Source organism: Hippoglossus stenolepis, chromosome 2 (assembly GCF_022539355.2).
Source record: "Hippoglossus stenolepis isolate QCI-W04-F060 chromosome 2, HSTE1.2, whole genome shotgun sequence".
Lineage (NCBI taxonomy): Eukaryota > Metazoa > Chordata > Actinopteri > Pleuronectiformes > Pleuronectidae > Hippoglossus > Hippoglossus stenolepis.
The window spans coordinates 23,927,782-23,945,803 of record NC_061484.1 but is presented as its reverse complement, the minus strand read 5'-3'; the positions used below and the strand labels follow the sequence as shown (position 1 = coordinate 23,945,803).

Here is an 18,022-nt window from a genome sequence, read left to right as displayed (position 1 = left end):
AAGTACTGGCTCTACAGTAACATCACTCCTGAAAATGTACATTTTGTCTTTATTATTTTATATAATTATAGTCTGCATAACTGACATCACTGCTGCAAATTAATTAGATTGAATTAATCATATAGATTAGGGTTAATCCAGATGTGGATTATGTTGCCCCCCCCCTGTATAGACTATATGTACATTTAACTGTGGTACTTTATATTTCAGATACAAATCTGTGAGACTAAAACGAAGCATCTTGTCACAAACAAAGAAACAATAAGACACGAGGATGTTTCACTAGCTGCACGTGATCGCCTCCTCGCGGATGTTTCTCCCTCCGAGTTGACGCACGACGCAGAGGCCAAAGCTGTGACGTCACCACGTACGCAATCGCCGGACCCTGCAGGAAAACGAGTTGGACGCAATATTTCGTTGCCAACTTTTTTTTTTCTCATTCTTACTTTTGTTGTTTTTGATTTTTGCGCACGCGCACTCGAAAGCGACGCAACTCGTCTTTTATCTTAACGAACACACGGATCTGTGAGCGCGAGCTAACTAGCTAGCTGTAGCATCACAGAGTTAGCATGCTAGCTAGCTGACACTACAGCGTTTGAGCCCAGGGACATGGACCCGTGGAGTGCAGCCGCGGACGAGGTGGCTCTGGAGGGACTGGACGGGATAACTGTCCCCTCGCTGTGGATCCGGCTGGAGGACAGGCAGCCCAAGTTCCCCCTGAAGCTCGACGACTGCACCAAGGAGCTGATCTGGAGGTTTCTGATCAGCAACACCGACCTGCGGTTCTACCAGCTCCCGCAGGAGAGACGCGACGTGGAGCTGTTTGACAGGTGAGGTCCAATCGAGGAGCCGCAATCAAAAAGTTTCAGTTCACACTTTAAAGAAAGCACGTGCAGCCATTTGCGAGCTGTTCAAGACGAAACACGAAAGAGAAATAGTCACAGGACTTTTCTTTACTGATCCCAGATCGTCACGTCACACAGGACCAGAGATAACAACACGATTAGAAGAAAACAGCAGAATAACAGACTTTCAGAGGCAGATATTAAATGAAACCCAAACCAGTTATGCATCATAAACAGCGTCAGAAGAAACAACAATGTGCAGGTGGAAGATAGTGGGTTCTGGGTTTGCACACACGAGAAACAACACAATACTGATCCTAAACACAATGTGCAATTTGAGAAACATTCAAGTGCAATAAGACGATATATAGTTGGACTATTTTTTATCTCCCAGGTGCTGGTTTAAATAGTTTGATCATTTCCAAGGCTGCTGTTTGTGTTCCTGCTGAACTGTGTTGTGTTATTCAAACTGAGATGCACCTGCAGTTGAGTTTAACCCTCGTTGATTTGAATGTATAGACGACAAAATAATAGGAACAAATATCAACATCATGCAACACAGTTTTACACCAACCCGAGACTTGATTCTTCAAAATGATCATACACATGAACCAACACAAAAAACTAAACTGTGAAACGTCTATAAGGAGGATTTACTGCAGGACTGATCTATTTTCTTTTACATCCTGTTCACCATAATACACCGTTCTCTCCTCGATCCTTGAAGTGGATAAAGAAAGTTTTATCATTATTGGTTTAAAAAATGGTTAAAAGAGACATTGAATCTTCTTCCTTTTCAGGATATTTCATTTTTAATTTACGTCTTTGTTTCTTGATTGTCATAACGTGGACTTCATGCCTCTGTGTGTTTCCAGGTTTAAAGACATCGACCCAGAGACGGGCATTGGAACGGCACAGACTTTTTCCGAGAAAAACAAAGAGGTCTACCCCGTCCATATAATTCTAGAAAATAAGGACGGGATACAGGGCTCGTGTCCTGTCTTCAGAGAGAGGAGCGACATCACCAAGCATGTGCGCTCCGAGTCCCTCACTCCGTTGGTCAGTCTGGAGGAGGCTTTGGAAAGGTTGGTAGTTGGCGTTCTCACAAAAGACACTAAAAAACAATATACAAGACCAGAAAAGTTGTAATCATGTCTAAGAAGAGGAACCAAAGTGAGCTCTAAAAGGTTTCATGTGAAAATGAGAATGTACACTAAGTTTAGAGCAACTGTACATTTGTCTAATGTTTCCTCTTCCTCCCCTCCCACCCCTCGTCTTCATAACCTTCCCCTCCTCAGATATGGCCGTAAGCTTGTTGCGGTGGCGTCTAACGGCGTGCGGTTCCGGACTCTGATCGGGAGCGAGAACGACCCTGATGTGAAACTAAACGACGACTCTTACTGTTTGTTGGAAAAAGTGGGCCGAGCCCGCTGGCAAGGGGAGCTGCAGAGCGAGCTGCACAGATGCTCCTTCAAGTACGAGATTACACGCACGCTCATTCAGCTCACGGTCGTTGCTGCAAATGTTTAGTTGTTCACTGCCCTGACAGAACGTTTGTTGTGCTTCAATAGGACAGATGCTCGAAAGTTGCACTACATGAGGAAGTCTCTCATCAAAAATGGACTCATCACCATGCAGTCGCATGTCACACGAGCTAAATCGGGACAGCAGCAGCAACACTCCATTCTGCTGCTGCTCAAACGCTTCCACATAAACAGGTTTGTAGCGACTTTGATCATCAAAGTCGCTGCCACTCGTGTAATCGACCGACCAATTGATGGATTTACCGTCACACTTCTATATCGGTAGTTTTCAAGAAATTCCTCTTGACCCTTTCTGCTCCTTCAGGAGGACTAAGTACGACATACTGATGGAGCAAGTGTCCAACCTCCTCCAGCAGTTACCAGGGCAGTTTTCCACTATGATGGCGATCAAACAACAACTTGTAAGTATCTCCCTGAGTGTCTGTTGGACTGTGTGTGTGTGTGCTTCTGTGTGATTGTGGTAATCATTTTGTGTTTTCTTGCAGGATGTGGCGGACCGTACATTTAAGCGCGTGTTTCAGTACATGCGAGCTGCAAAGTTGGTCGAGTTATGCCAGTTCCCTCTGGAAGAATTAGATCCCAGCGCCAAGCACTGCACTACCAAAAAAGGTAACGTGACACAGAAGCAACAGTGCCACATAAGAGAATGTGCTCATTTCAAAATATACATTTGATCCAACACAAACACATTGTATTAGGTTATCATAAACAAACCACTTTCAACAATATATTTTCAAAATGTCGGCTACCATATAAATCTTTGTGGTTTAAAGAATAGGAAAGTTGACTTTTTTTTTATTCTGCAGTATTATATGTTTTTGCCATATGCATCACACAAGTTTGAGGTTGTTGTTTTTTTTTTACTTTTGTTTCCCAGGGACTAAAGTGCTCGTGCGATGCCTGAGACTGTTGAAGCCATATTCACAAAAGGGTGTCCCTGATGATGACGATGACGACGACGAGGATGAGGAAGATGACAGCGGAACGAGAAGGAGAGCTTTCCCTCCTTGTGGGCGAATCATGGAGAAGGATGTCCTGTCACAGGCCTATCACATCGGTGCGTTTCATCAATCCCTTCTTTCAACATACTACAGACTCAGGCAACTAAAGTGGATTGAATTTAAAAGGCTTCAAGTTGGCGCAGAGCCCGGCCACAGCCCCCCCGCAAGCCTGGGGCTGACAACCAGGGAGCCATGAACAGCTCCACTAAGTCTCAGTCATTTTGTGTCTTTTCATTCATGTTTAGACTGTAAAAGTCTATTTTTTACATTTTTTACCGGCTCAGTCAGTAATTTACGGCTCCTCTCTGTGTCTCTGTCATTTGTGCTGTCTGAAAACATTCGGACAATTAGAAGGGGGGGACCCTCCCATAAATATTCATATTAAAATATTTTAACGTTCAGTCAACAATCTTGTTATCCTCCTAATTTTTAAATGAAATGAAACTTTTGAGAATATCCAGACTTGAACAAGCCCATCGACCTCTTAAAAAACGCACTATTGTATTAAACAATTTGAAATCAACTAGTAAGTAATGGATTACACTGTAATTTTCTCACCTCCAGTTGATGATTAATTCTTGCCTCTTGGTTTTTGGTGTTATTCAGTTTTATCCTGCGGCACAAAGGGAATGCCCAAGACTGGTATCGGGTACAGAATGCACGTTGGTAAACTGGAATCCCGTATGATCTGCCGAAGACTGGAGAGGGATGGTGTACTAAAGGTATCCCCTGAGTAAACGCATGCAAACAGCAAAAGCAGTAGTTTACTCCAAAAAAATGCTAATTCAAGGCTTTTTTTTTTACATATAAAAATGGAAAGCTGTTTCAATTTCATACGTGTGTGATGTCTTTCATTCTGCAGGGATTCATGGAGGATGAGGGTCGGCAGAGGATCACTAAATATATCGGCCATAAGTGTGTATATCTCTAAATGAGCAGAGGTTTCCAAATTCTTATTTCAACGCCACATCATATCAAGTGTGATGGTATTGATAATATGTCTCTGGTCACTTCTCTCGACAGGTGTGTCAGTGATCAGCTCCAGCTTTTTGCAAAGGAGCAGGAACGGAAGGAGCTCCTCTTCTCCTCCGCACCGCAGACATCAGAACCTGCAGCCGCCGCCTCTAAAGTACCACCGCCCCCAAGGTCGACAGGAAAAGGAAACACCAAAAGGAAGAAGAATCAGAAAGCAGGAGGAGGAGACGAAGACGCCGAAGAGGCTGGGCAGACATGTGGTGATGTAGAAGTGGGCGGTGAAGCGTTGGATGGAGGCGGAGGTAAAGCACGAGGAAAATCAAGAGCAGGAAGAAAGTCGAGAGGGAAGAAAGGCAGTGAGACAGAGAAGCAGACGCAACCTGACGTCCCCCTAATGCAACCTACACCAGCTGAATGTGAGTTCTCGTGCAATATTTGCTTAAAAAATATGATTTAAAAAAAACTAAATCCACATCCTGCCTGTGAAATATATAAATCAAAGAGTTGGTGAAATGGGCAAATAGAGCTCTTTATGTCTGTCATCACTCAGGTGAAACCCCGACATGCAGCGAGTCCAAGACCAGTACGACACCTGACGTTCTCATGACAGGTATTTCTCAACAATCACACTTCACCTACACTTTAGCGGCGGTCGATCTTTGGTGGAAAAGTCTGAACTGAACCAAACAGTGGATGCAAGTAAATTAAACAGTTTTGGCCACTTGGGGGCAGCAGAAAGCATCTGTATGCACAAAACTGTCCGAGTGAACTTGTTGGCATACAAAGTTTCCGCAGGGGTCTTAAAACGTTTTCAAAAAGTTATAAATATGTGAAAATATTAAGTACTAGATCTTAAATATGTTTATGTAGGTTTTAAACATGTAAATGTTCATTTAACGCTTCTTCTGCCATACTTTGAAACTAGGGTGTTTTTGAAGAGAAATGTTTTGGTGGCGTCCATAGTTTGTAGATCTTGGGCAAATTCTGACTATCTCTTGTACACAGTATTAATGTGTGTTCCCCCTTCTCTGTTCATTTTTTCATATCGTCTTTTGCATCAGAACAAGCTGCAACGGAGGAGGAAGACCAGTCCAACGTAACGTGTGTCCCCCCCGTGGCTCAGACTGAGGCATCATCCAACAAACCAGAAGACAACAACATTGTGGTTGTTAAAGACGTTTGTCCACAGGAGGTCAGTTTGATGGTTCCACTGGTTGGTGTGTGTGTGTGTGTATTTTTTCAGCTAGATCAGAGCCCTGTTCTTAAAACGTGGTTCAACTAATTCATGCTAACGTTCTGTTACAATTACCTGTTCCAGTTTCAATAATCAAGTTAATCCTCATTCTGTGAACCGGGGTAGTTTGTGTAAGTGAAATAATAACAATCGTTGAAGTATTAGTTTCCAAATGATACATTGCCATTTTATTTCAAAAATAAATGCTATGGCAAATTGTTTTTCTTTAAATTGTTGGCGCTAAACTGTTTGCGATGGGTAGATGAAGGTAACGGCTCGATCCATCTCCTTCAGGCCCCCAGTCGACAAAAATCCAAAATTAAGAAGAGGTCTCATGAGACGTATCGCCTGTTGAAGAGGAAGAACCAGATCGTGGAGGCGGTCCGCAGCTTCAAAATCATCGAGGGTCTTTACCCGTCAGTTTGTCTCTAATGTTCCTTCACTTCATTCCAAATCATTTTATCACAGAGTCAGAGTGGAGACAGAAATGTCAACGCGCTTCCTTTTCTCCCCCAGACTACAGAAGATGATCCACGATGAGGAGAAGCTGGAAGGAGTCAGCTCAAAGTGTTGCAAAAAGACCATTTTACGTCTCGTTCAAACTCTGTCGAGAGAAGGCTCGCTCAAGTTTTACACGACCACTGTCATACAGGACGGCATCACCAAGAAGGTCCGAGCAAACAGCATTTACATACCCGTATTTTTTCTTTAATTGCATCCACTTTTTAAGGTTAAATAAATTGACAAAAAACTATTACGCAAATGTTCAGATTAGAAGAGGAGAAACAGAAACGTTAACTTCTATCCCCACCGCTTGTCTCCTCTCTCTCTCTCTGTGTGCAGGTTCAGATGGTCGCCCATCCGTCCATTCAGCCCAATGATGACGTAGTGCAAAGAGTCATCGATCAGGTCCGCTTCAAAATCTCCAGCTGTTACTCAGCCATGCGGTGAGCAAACGCTGACTACTACAAGAGCCAGTCTGTGAGAAATACAGAATCTCTGAGTACTAGCCAGTTTAGTTTGGTGTTGCCGCCCCATATCAGTATCTCATTCCTGCGGCTGCACCTCATTTTGTCATTTTCTTCTGTGTAAATGTCCTGCGTACTCAACCCTGACTTAGAATGAGTCTGTAGTCTGGAACAGGGACATGTCTTTTTTTTTAATCTTGTTTCTTGATTCAGTCTCTGTTCAACTGTTTGTTGTCTTCCTCTGCCGTCTCTCAGTCAGCAGGATGGGAAAGCCAGAGAACAAGAAAGCCAGTCGGATTCGGCGGGAAGCCCTTCTAAAGGACAAAAGGACAGAGCTAAAGAGAAGAAAGAGGAAAAGAACTTCAAGCCCACGACAGGTTGTGTTTGATTGTATTGCCCGAAGCACAAGGCAGCGGGAGTTGATTGTGTTGTAGTTTGTTTATTTTTTCAATTGTCCAGATTCAAAGAGAGACTTTTGGAGTGTTACAACTTCATTGGCTGAATTAGATTTTTCTTTCTTCTAAATATTTTTCCCCCGCTCATTGTTTTGTTCTTTGTCCTCTGTCCCTGTTTATATAGTCCGAGGACTCGGTAAGAGCCTCGGCTTCCAGCCTAAGATGCATCGCCTGCGTGTTGTCCACAACTTCCTCTGGTACTTGATCTATGGGCACCCGCTCAAACACAACTCCGCTGACTCCCAACCAACCGGTGAAACATCAGCAAACGTGCACATCTCTGATGCTGACGCCAAACACCCAGACAACCGTGACAAACAGGATCTGAAAGACACACAAAACAGCACAATCGTAGACGAAACCACGCAGTCGTCTGACACCGCAGATTCTGCCGTGTCCAAATTGGATTTGACGTCAGGTGATGAAGAAGAGGAACAGAAGAGTGAATCAAAACCCGGTGACTCTCAGTCTGACATGAAAGGTGGGTTTCCCGAATCTGGGTTTCCAAATGAGCTTGTTGCTGTAGTTTCCCATCAAAACACCTTGATTTCCGTCCGTCTCTGATAGTGTATGCTGATGAAGACACGTGGAAGAGGTTCATTCCTCCTGCGCGTGTGCACAAGGAGTTCAGCAGTGGCTGGGCGGTCGTGGGCGACCTGCTCCTCTGTCTGCCTCTCTCCGTCTTCATTCAGGTCATCCAGATCAACTACAACGTGAGCACACTTTATTATTTCTGTCCTTGTGTCTGTAAGTAATGTGAAAATAATGATAAACAGAAAATAAAGATTGTTAGCATTGATTTTAGTAACTGATTCAACTTTATTAGAGGGAGGATGTAGTTTTTGGTATGTGGATATGATAAAAGACTGAATGTATACAGTCTTTTTAGTACAACTTCAAATGCAGCACATAAAAACACATTTGCTGATTTGTGTCCAAAGGTGGACGGACTGGAGGAATATCTCAACGACCCTGTGAAGCAACACCTACTTGTTCGAGACTTGCCGGCCAAAATGAGAAGACAGCTGCTTTACAGACGGTGACTTTCCTTCTGCTTTTCTCTCTCTAGAACACATCACAACTTTAATTCTAAAACTGAGCGTTTGTGGATTCTTTACAACAGGAAATACCTGTTCTCATTCCACGAGAATCTGCAGAAGCTGGTCTACATGGGTCTGCTGCAGCTGGGTCCTATTGAGAAGTTCATGGAGAAAGACCAGGTACAACGTAGCCACATGAAATCACGTGTGTCAGATGAAAACACAAACAGGAATAATTAAGAATAATTGGTCATCACCTGACTCTCTGATCCTCTCATAAAACGCAGAAATGCATTTGGCTGTTATATATGGTTTGACATCAAATGGACAAATATCATTGTGTAACTTTTGAAACAAGAGAAATGAGTGAAGGCAAATCCTTGAATTTTCTGTTGATGTTTGATGTTAAATAATTGAATGTGTTTTTGCCCCTTTATCATAAAAGTAGTTCAGCAAATGAAGATTAAGGTTTCAAATACATTTCAACAGATCCATGTAAAAGCTAAATTATAATGCTTTGCTGTAAAAAAAATCAAAATAACATGATGTAAGAAAAATTACGTGAGAGTAAGAAGTCGACAGGAATAGAAATAAAAACTTTCAAATTGAAGTTTATGTCTTCTACAAACAGAACCGGAGATATCAATATATGTCTATTTAGTTAAAAAATATTCATATCATGTGTTTTAAATAAAGCATGAATGTCACATCAAGGAACATACAAGTTGTTTGTTTTCGTCAAATGAAATCAAACCTGATTAACTTCTCTTCTCGTGTCCTCTTGTCTTCGTACCTGCACCGATTCAGGTGTTTTTGTACCTGAAACGAAACGCCACCATTGTGGACACCACCAGCGCTGAGCCTCACTACTGGCTCATCGCGGAGTCACCTGACAAACCGTTTGAGAAGCGCAAGTACACATTCAACACCTTTGAGGACGTGGAAAACTATTGGTTTGACCTGATGTGTGTCTGCCTCAATACACCGCTGGGTACATGATCACACATACACATGTATATATAAAACCAGAATCAATCATAAAACTGGTGATTGTATGGAAAAATATAATTTCTTATTCTGAAGACGTGTTTGTGTCTGAATTTATTCTAGGTGTGGTCCGCAGCAAGAAGAGCGTCACAGAGGATGACTCTGCTCCGTCTTTTGTGCGAGAACGCACAGTGTTTGTTGGAATCGCATACCTTCTGAAGTAAGTTTCAGTGTAAAATAATAAGTATTTGTTCAAGTTAAATGATTAATTCAGTGTCCGACTTGCTAATTATTTAATCAGCTAATCATTTCAGCTCTAGTATAAATGACCAGTTCTTCTCCTAAAGAATAAAGTTAAATAGAATCAGATGTAAAGAAAGTGAAAACATTGCTTCTGAAATAATGAAGAACCTGCTCTTTAAGCTTTTATTTTATGTTTTGTTTTTGTAAGTGTGTTACTTTGAAAATCGTGTTTACCTCATGTGTCCTCACTCACACACACACACCCACAGGGGCAGCCATGAGGTGTACGATGACGGGTCGATACCAGGAGACGGTAAAGGAGCCGCAGGTCTGGATTCTGAATTCTTTGCTCATCTTAAACGCAACTGGCTGTGGACCAATCACCTCCTCTCTGTCAAAGCGGTACGTCAACTCAACAAGAGCCGAATATTTGCAATTGGTATGTTGAGCTCATGCATCTTTGTTTATTTGCTATTTTGTTTTTCAGAACCCGGCTGTTTTCGAAGCGAGGGAGAACAAAATCAGACTGAAGAGCTTGCTGAGTAAAAATGCTCTCAGGTTTGCTTTCAAAGCTGGTGAGTTGCTTTTAAGTAAAATGACTGTTTACAATCCTTATAACACGGAGGAATGTTTGTGAATATAATAATATGTATCTACTCATCAGTAACATAGTTTCTATGCATCTGTGTGTAACAGGAGGATCGACCAAACTTCGTTATTTGACAACCAAGCTTCCACTGGTGGCAGAAAATGTTGAGGTATATTTTTTATTATCTTTACATGCACTCATCTGGCAGTTTATTAGGAACTAGCTCAAACAAATGCAGCCTAATACAGCTTCTAATCCTCTCTTCATGAAAGTTAATTTGTTCAGTCAAATGTTTTCCACAGAATATTACATTTTCAAAATGTTACATTCAGTCTTAGTTAGCTGTTCATTGATCCCTGTGGATGAGTAGGTAGCTAGAGCAGGTCGCCCACTAACCCAAAGGTCGGTGGTTCGATCCCTGGTTCCTCTAGTCAGCCTGCAGAAGTGCCCTTGGGCAAAACTCCCTGACGTCTTGTCAGAGTGTGAATGATGTGTTATAGAGAAGTGGGGCATATAGAAGCGCTGGATTCTATGTGTGCATAAATGGCAGAATGTGACTTGTAGTGGAAAGCACCTTGAGTTTTTAAGTTAAGCAGCTATATAAATGCAGCTCGTTTAACATTTAACAAAGTTTAAGGACTTCAAACGATGTTTCTCGCTCTTGTTCTTCCAGCTGGGGATCGAACCTGTGACCAGAAACCAGCAGGTGGTCGGGGGAAAGAGACAGAAGAGGAAGAGAAGCAAAAAGGAGGTTGTCAAAGTCCCGCGCAAGAAGAAGAAAGGTGCAGAACAGCTAAACACACAAATACAAGCATGTTTCAGGTGGATAAAAAGATGGAAAGCTGACAGATTGTGGTTTCTTTTTCTTTTTTATACAGAGCCAAAGAAACGCACGCCTGCCCACGACGAGGCCGACCACCGGGCTTTGAAAATGATGACAAGGCAACGAGTCTACTGGTCTGTACAGGAAGACTCTCTGATGATGCTCTGCAGTGTGGCCTCACACCTGCTCAACAGCAAGGTACACACACACACACACACGCACACGCACACAAATACATGAAGTAGTGTCGCCCAAAACACAGACAAGTACATTTTAAATGGATCCTTGGATTAGTGTGATTTTATTTCATATGGTTTATTGTGTTTTTTTTTAATCTCCGTAGAATAAAATGATCAGCATTTCCATCCATCTGTGCATTTGTCCATCTTTCTGTCCGTCCAACCAATTTGTATTTTTTACCCATGATACTTCCCAAATTGATAATTAATGACAAGAAATTGATCTTCTCTTATTTTTCATATTCAGATGTATTCTGTTGTTTAACTGCTTAACCTGATTTTAAATGAAGGCCATTGACAATCATGCGTTTACCCTTTATTTAAGGAAGCATACATTAAATTGTTGATGTGTTGCAGTTGAAGAGGCCGTTTGTTCCGTACTGTGGCGTCAGAGACCTGCTCCACTCAGAGTTTGAGATATCGATGGATAAAACATCCGTCGCTGTCGGACGTCGTACGCGGTACATCCTCAAGAATCCTCAGACGCTCCTGAACTACAGGTTGGCACAGATTACAGATGCACAATTAAAAAAACACGTACAGTCCAGAGGTTCCACTCACACAAACCTGTGCGTTGCAGGATCTGTCTGGCTGAGATTTACCAGGACAAAGCTCTGATGAAGCAGCTGGAGGAGAAGAAACCTGCTGATCCTAATAGACTAGAGGTGAGTTCCCTGTTTGTTTATGTCAGAGTCTGACCGATTTTGGGGCCGATACCAATATTTTGTAGTTACAAATTGTGGATACAGATAAATTGGCTCATATATGTATTAAAAGAATTTGGTAAGATGTTGTTATCAAACCTTTAAAACAAAGAAATGTAATTGAGGCTTCATATTTTTTACAGTTCAACATCAAGCCTTGTTTATTCTATAAAATAAAATATATCGACAAACAAACACAGATACAGATGTGTCTGTGAAGTTTGACCTTTTTGAAGTCACCGTGTAATATTTCTGCCTGTGTTGTTTTAGGATTGTACTGCAGCTTTCTTGGAGTACACCCGGCTCCTCCGGCAGAAGTTCAGCTCCTTCATGAGCCCGTGTGACATCAACACGCCGGACACCAAGCAGGAGCTCTTCTCACGGTAAGAAGAAGAAGAAGAAGAGGAGGAGGAGGAGTTTGATGTGCTGGTTCAAGACAAGTAGCTGAGAGAAGCGTGGGAAATATTTATGTTCTGTATGTGTGTGTGTGTTACAGGTTCAAGGTTTCCGCTATAGACAGTGCTAAGCAAGTGTTGGGCAAAGATACTCTCAAATGGTAATGATTCATGTTTCATTTCCATTGCGTTAAATGTATTTTTTTTTTTTATGGTGGCAGTTAATTGTGTGTTTGTGTGTGTCCATTGCAGCACAGATGACATTCACACCATAGTGTTGCACAACCTGATCCAGAGCACTCTGGCCATGACCAACGGTCAGATGAAGTCGTCCAGATCCTTTCAGGTAATGTTAAATGTTCCTCCACCTCTCAGAGTCTCAGTTTAAGGCTCATTTCAATGAAGCCTATGGCAGAAGTTTACTGTAGAAACACCATGAAATAGAAATAAATCAAAAATCAAACCACACTTCTCCCCCCTTTCGTCTCCTCACTCACAAACACGAAACCCACACAGACTTCTGATTGTTCTGTCCCCCTCAGACCTTCCACATGTACAGTAAGTACAACCAGGAGCTGCTGTGCCAAGTGTTCATACAGTGCAGGAAGAGTGGGCTGGTCAACCGGCGTCGTGTCAATCAGCCGTTTGGGCCGAAGAAGAACCGAGCGCTGCCCATCCTGCCCATGTCCTACCAGCTGTCCCAGTCCTACTACAGGTACACGACCATCTGAGCAAAGATACTGTCAATACTCAGATAACGTCTACTGCTGAGGTCTGCTGCTCTATTGTTTATTATTAAGGAGCATTTGCATTGTTTAAGATGCATGTTTCCATTTGATATTTTGCACCAAGTCTTTACTTTACTTGCAGGTCTGTTTAATCATCTAATCATGGAATTTAATCACGGAACATCTAACACGCGATCTCTTTCCCATACAGATGTTTTTCGTGGCGTTTACCTTACTCGCTGTGCACCGATTCCTTCCGCTTCATGAGAAGTCTAATAAACAACGGCACAGGAGACGACAGACCGGTTACTTTGTTTTACCACGAACCTGTAAACAGGTTGGAGAACGGGGAGCAAGTGTTGGAGCAACAAAAACTGTCAAAAAGAAAAGAGAAACAAAGTGAAGTAAACGCTGAGAGCACAACAGTGAGTGAACCAGAGGAACAACCAAAGGAGGCAAACACTGAGTCGACAAAAGAAGGCGAGAACGAACAGAAGCAAGAGGAAGGAGAAGAGAAGTTGATGGAGGTGGACAAAACGGAGGAGGAGAAAAACCCAGTCGATAACCTTACAGCTGGTTCTGGTGAAGATCCGTCCAGCAGAGAGCAGACAGACGATCAGCTGCCCGAAGAAAAGCCGTCAGAAGAGGTCACAGCCTCGGATGCAGCACCTGGAGTTTCAGCGGATCCTCCAGATGTGTCGGACATGCTGCCGTTCTCTCTGGACTCCCCGGGTGGAGCCTGTGTGGTGTCCCTCAGCCTCATATCCCTGGGTCTGCTGAACGTGTACCTGTCCATACCGAGACAGATGGTGGTGGTGGACAGCACCCTGGTGGACAACGAAGTTGTCAAGAGGTGAGATATGGAAGTGTTGAGGGATGTTTGACCATCCTCACACATTACTGTATATGCCACTATATATTATTATATATACTGTACAATAGAGCTGGAGCGATTATCAGTCAGTTGAGTGATGAAGTCATTTGTTGAGCAAAAATGGAAGAAATCCATGTTACAGCTTCTCAGATGTAAATCTCCTCTGTGACTGCGAATATGTTTTCTCTATATTCTTTAATAGATGAATTAAGAAAATAATGGTCATACTTAAATCTAATAACAATTATTAGCTGTAGCCACAATCTATTATTATTTCTTTTAAATACTGACTTGAGGTGAACTGTTTTCGCAGCATGGCAGCTTTGGAGGAAGAGGACGACAATGATGATGATGACGGTGAGGAGTGCGAGGGGAGAAAGAAGCTGGAGGTGAAGGCACATCAGGCGTCACACACCAAATACCTGATGATGCGAGGGTTCTGCTGCCCGGGCATAGGTAGAGTCTGGACTGTTTACTTTTAATTCAGATAGATGCAGGTTTTTGCCTAAATAATCAAAACAAAATTTGTGCTGCTTGGACGTAGCAGATGATTGTTTTTTTCATGTTTACATCATTGTAAATGTATTTACTTTGGATTACCATCTACCGTGTGTTGCAGTCCTGTTCAGATGAGTAAAACTACCTTTTCTTTTTTCAGTCAAAGTGCGTAACCTCAACACCAATGATAACATCGTGGTGGAGTCGTGTATTATGAGGCTGCAGCTGCGCGACAAACCTGCTCATCACATATTCGGCCTGGAGGGTAAGTATCAACACACTCTGTAGATATACACACAAATAGAATCTGCAAAAACTAATTCTACTTCCTTTTCTCTTCATTTAAAGACTCTCCTCCGCTGGACATACTTAAATGTGGTCCATCCCTGGTTCCCTCCATCCTCACCTCCACCGTCTCCTTCTGCCCCTCCCCCTCCTCCTCCTCCTCCTCCTCCTCGCTGTCACACAGCGTGGAGGAGTGTGACAGGAGTTTGATCGAGCAAGGAGGATACACTCCTCAGGACATGGAAGCATGTGCTGATCTCAGGAGGAGCTTGGAGGAAGCTGGTGAGAAAGGCTTGGACGTGCATGACCTGTACCAGGCTCACACTCACCAGGTGAAGCCTCAGTCCGGACGCACCAGGAGCCTGCAGCAGTACCTCCAGGTAAACACAAGCAGAGATGTTCAAAAGAGACTCAGTAAGATCTGCGACCCCTCGTTGTTTTTCCTTCATCTGTAAAGCTTTTTATTTGCATAAAAACCTGAACTGGGAAAATGGGAAGAAAAATCCACGTGAAATATCATAAAAAGGTCGAAAAGTTGCACAATTGATAAAAGCTAATTCCAAAGGAGTGCAATGAAAACTTGACTAAAAGAAAAACTGATGAACACAAAAATTAGCGGAGCGATTAGCAAACTGTAATAATAATTAATCAATTAAGGAAAACTAATTAATATCACTACTTTAAATTGACGTTTGACTGGAGCACCGAATCATCCCTGTGACACCTGATTGGAGATGTTGTTGTTTGTCATGTTGGTCCTAACTCCTGTTGTGTGCATAACACTCGTGGATTGAAACGCACGTTAATTCACATTGAACAGTGATTTGATTGATTGGGGGGGGGTGAACAGTCAGTTTCCTAGTTTCTTATTTCTCTGGATAGTTGCTGATCTGATGTTTTCCCTTCTTTTGTTCTCCAGGACTTGCATGAAGAAGGGCAGTTGTTGAAAGTCGGGGCTCAGGGCGTTCGGTACGTGCTCCTGAAGCACGCGGAGCCGTGGCTGCTGACCGTAAACTCCAAGCAATGGTCCCAGTCCCGCGTCACGCCAGACAGACTCAAGTTCTTTAACAATCCCTTAATGCGCAAGAGATTCAGGCGTGAAAGCAAACAGGAGACAGAGGAGCCGCCAGCCAAAAAAGCTGCTTTGGACAAACAAGAGAGCAAAGATGGAGCGGATGGAGCGGACGGAGCGGACGGAGGGGACGGAGGGGGAAGTGACGCGACAAGAGAGACGCCGAACGAGGAAGCACAGATGGAAAAACGGATGAGGTCAGATGAGGGAAGTGGAGAAAAACAATTGAATTTGGAAGAAGCGGAGCCAGGGGAGCAGACCCAGCATGAAGAGGAAGGGGGGGAGAAGACCGGACAGGAGAAGATGGAAACTGAAGTGCAACACGAAGAAAAGAGAGAGTTGAGAAGCAGCAAATGTAGCATAGACGATGAAAATGTTGAAGAAGCATCAGGATTATCTGATGTTGAGTAAGTACAGTAATTATCTCACCACGGTTGACCAATGCTTTCACCTTTCACCTGTGCATAACCACCGCCTCCTTCCTTCTCTCTGTTTCCATCAAACCCGCAGTGAGAATGTGAGTTTCATCAGCCGGCCATGGCGCTTGGTGGACGGTAAGCTGAACCGCCTGGTGTGTAAGGGCATGCTGGAGTCCCTTCTCTACCAGATCATGTCCCGACCCGGCGTCACGCAGCAGGCGCTGGTGGAGCATTACACCAATGTGCTGCAGCCAATGGCCGTGTTGGACCTCGTGCAGGTAAAGAGAGAGAGCGTGTGTTGTCGCTGGATCTGTAGACTGTTTAGAGACTCACCTGCTTTGTTCCTCATAGTCATAGCTTAAGTAACAATCAGGAAGTTTTGATTAAAGTTCTTTAAATAATCCATATTTACACGTTCCATTATTTTTCACTCGTTACAAAAAGAATCAGCTTTAAATCAATTTTTAATGCCAATGTATTTCCCTCTCGCTCTCTCTCTTCTGAAGGCACTCCTGGACATTGGCGCTGTGGTGAAGAAAACTCTGGTTAAAAGTCCCAAACCTTCCCTGTTCAGTCGCCCGGGGAACCAGACGAGACGCCAGACGGACGAGGAGCTCGAGGAACCGGGCTCTGTGTTTTACGAGCCGACCATCAGCTGCTGCCTGCGGCTCAGTCGGCTCTTACCCAACGAACGCCACTGGAACTACTGCATACCGTGAAGGTGTTTGTCCACCTGGCTTCACCTGGAGCACCCAGTCAGATGTATAATAATTCTAATTTAGTTTAGCGACGTTCAGACTCTGCTCTGATGCTTTCATGACAATTCTGGTTTTACAGAAACAGGGATTTCTTTGTGTTTTTTCAGGGTTTGTCCTAAAATGAAATTTTTTTTTTTTTTTGTGTTCAACTTTTTTTTGTTGTAATCTAACGTTACAATTTAAATAAAAATGCCTCACGTGACATTCTTGGCTATTTTTTTTTTTAAGTTCTACATTTCGGTGACAAACCACAGTGATCATATTGCTCCACTGACGTATCACGCTGCTCGTTCACCCGGAGAAAAAACTAGTGCCAGACCAGAAAAGTGTCACTGATTCCCAACTTCCTGCACAACATCCCTGAACTGTCATCATCTCTCCTTTTGGTTTTTGTTTGATTCGTCGTAGTTTCTTTCAGACACTGACTGCTTGCTGTAAATAGCTGCTCCACTTTATTCACAAGTCGGGCAAAAGGGAGACTGTGGAGTAAGATTTATATTTACTGTTTCTCAACAAAACCCACTGAGGCCTTCAACATGTTGAGTACGTTCCTTCACCTCTTTGCAAAGCTGCTTTTGCCATATCTGGAAACTTCCATTGTTTTCAAGCTGATAGTCTTTTTTTTCCTGCCTTCATTCAGCCATTATTCAGTTAATCTTCAGTCAAAGTTTATCTTGCAGTGGCAATGTGTATCTTGGCTGTCTTGCAGCAGCACAAGAACTAGACAAAACAGGGACCCACCAATGTAAACAGTGCTGCACAGTGTTAAAAAGGAAAGTAAAAGTATGAACATTTTTTATATATTTAAAGTGAAGGTTCTGCAGAAAAATGTGTCCTACAATAATATTTTGTATTATATCTACTAATGCAACAATGTGAAAATAGCAATTTAATCTTGTAGCTGACTGAGGTGGAGCGTCTTTGTGTTGGACTGCATCTTAAAATGCTTTAGATTATTGAATAATCTCAAATTATATAAATCTTGAAAAAGGTTTTTTTTTTGATGAGTACAAATACCTCAGATTTATATTCATGTACAGTACTTGACATGTAGATGTAACATCCCGCTGAGGAAGTTTGGCTGCTGATATCTGCAGATTGAACATAGTGTAATAGTTCATATGGTCTTGTAATCAGTCACATGTCTGTATCCAACATTTCCCTAAACGCTCTGCGGACATGACACCTGTTCAGATTTCTGCTCTTATATAAACTCCTGTCTTCCTTTGCTGTAAACTTGACACAAGGATATGTTTGAACAGGTTATCAGTATATTGCAGCTGGTTCTAAGCACTGGTGAGGAAAACACGAGAGCAGAGTGGTGATTTTTAACTTCGTCACCATGG

The 18,022-nt window shown here is 42.8% G+C and overlaps 1 protein-coding gene across 1 annotated transcript; it reads left to right on the top strand.

Annotated features, from left to right (window-relative positions):
• The first annotated feature begins 354 nt into the window (after positions 1-354).
• LOC118123359 (general transcription factor 3C polypeptide 1) lies at positions 355-16,878 on the top strand. The gene is made up of 40 exons (XM_035180712.2): positions 355-830; positions 1,721-1,930; positions 2,144-2,320; positions 2,417-2,563; positions 2,694-2,790; positions 2,875-2,998; positions 3,267-3,446; positions 3,997-4,112; positions 4,253-4,305; positions 4,414-4,781; positions 4,916-4,975; positions 5,427-5,557; positions 5,894-6,015; positions 6,116-6,269; positions 6,443-6,546; positions 6,823-6,944; positions 7,147-7,503; positions 7,590-7,735; positions 7,964-8,061; positions 8,146-8,242; positions 8,870-9,053; positions 9,173-9,269; positions 9,562-9,694; positions 9,780-9,867; positions 9,989-10,050; positions 10,555-10,663; positions 10,760-10,902; positions 11,301-11,443; positions 11,524-11,608; positions 11,918-12,030; positions 12,144-12,203; positions 12,295-12,388; positions 12,585-12,757; positions 12,982-13,623; positions 13,958-14,100; positions 14,303-14,407; positions 14,491-14,807; positions 15,347-15,906; positions 16,010-16,196; positions 16,425-16,878. The coding sequence occupies exons 1-40, from the start codon at positions 610-612 to the stop codon at positions 16,635-16,637; spliced, it is 6,735 nt and encodes a 2,244-aa protein (XP_035036603.2). The 5' UTR covers positions 355-609; the 3' UTR covers positions 16,638-16,878.
• The last annotated feature ends 1,144 nt before the right edge of the window (positions 16,879-18,022 follow it).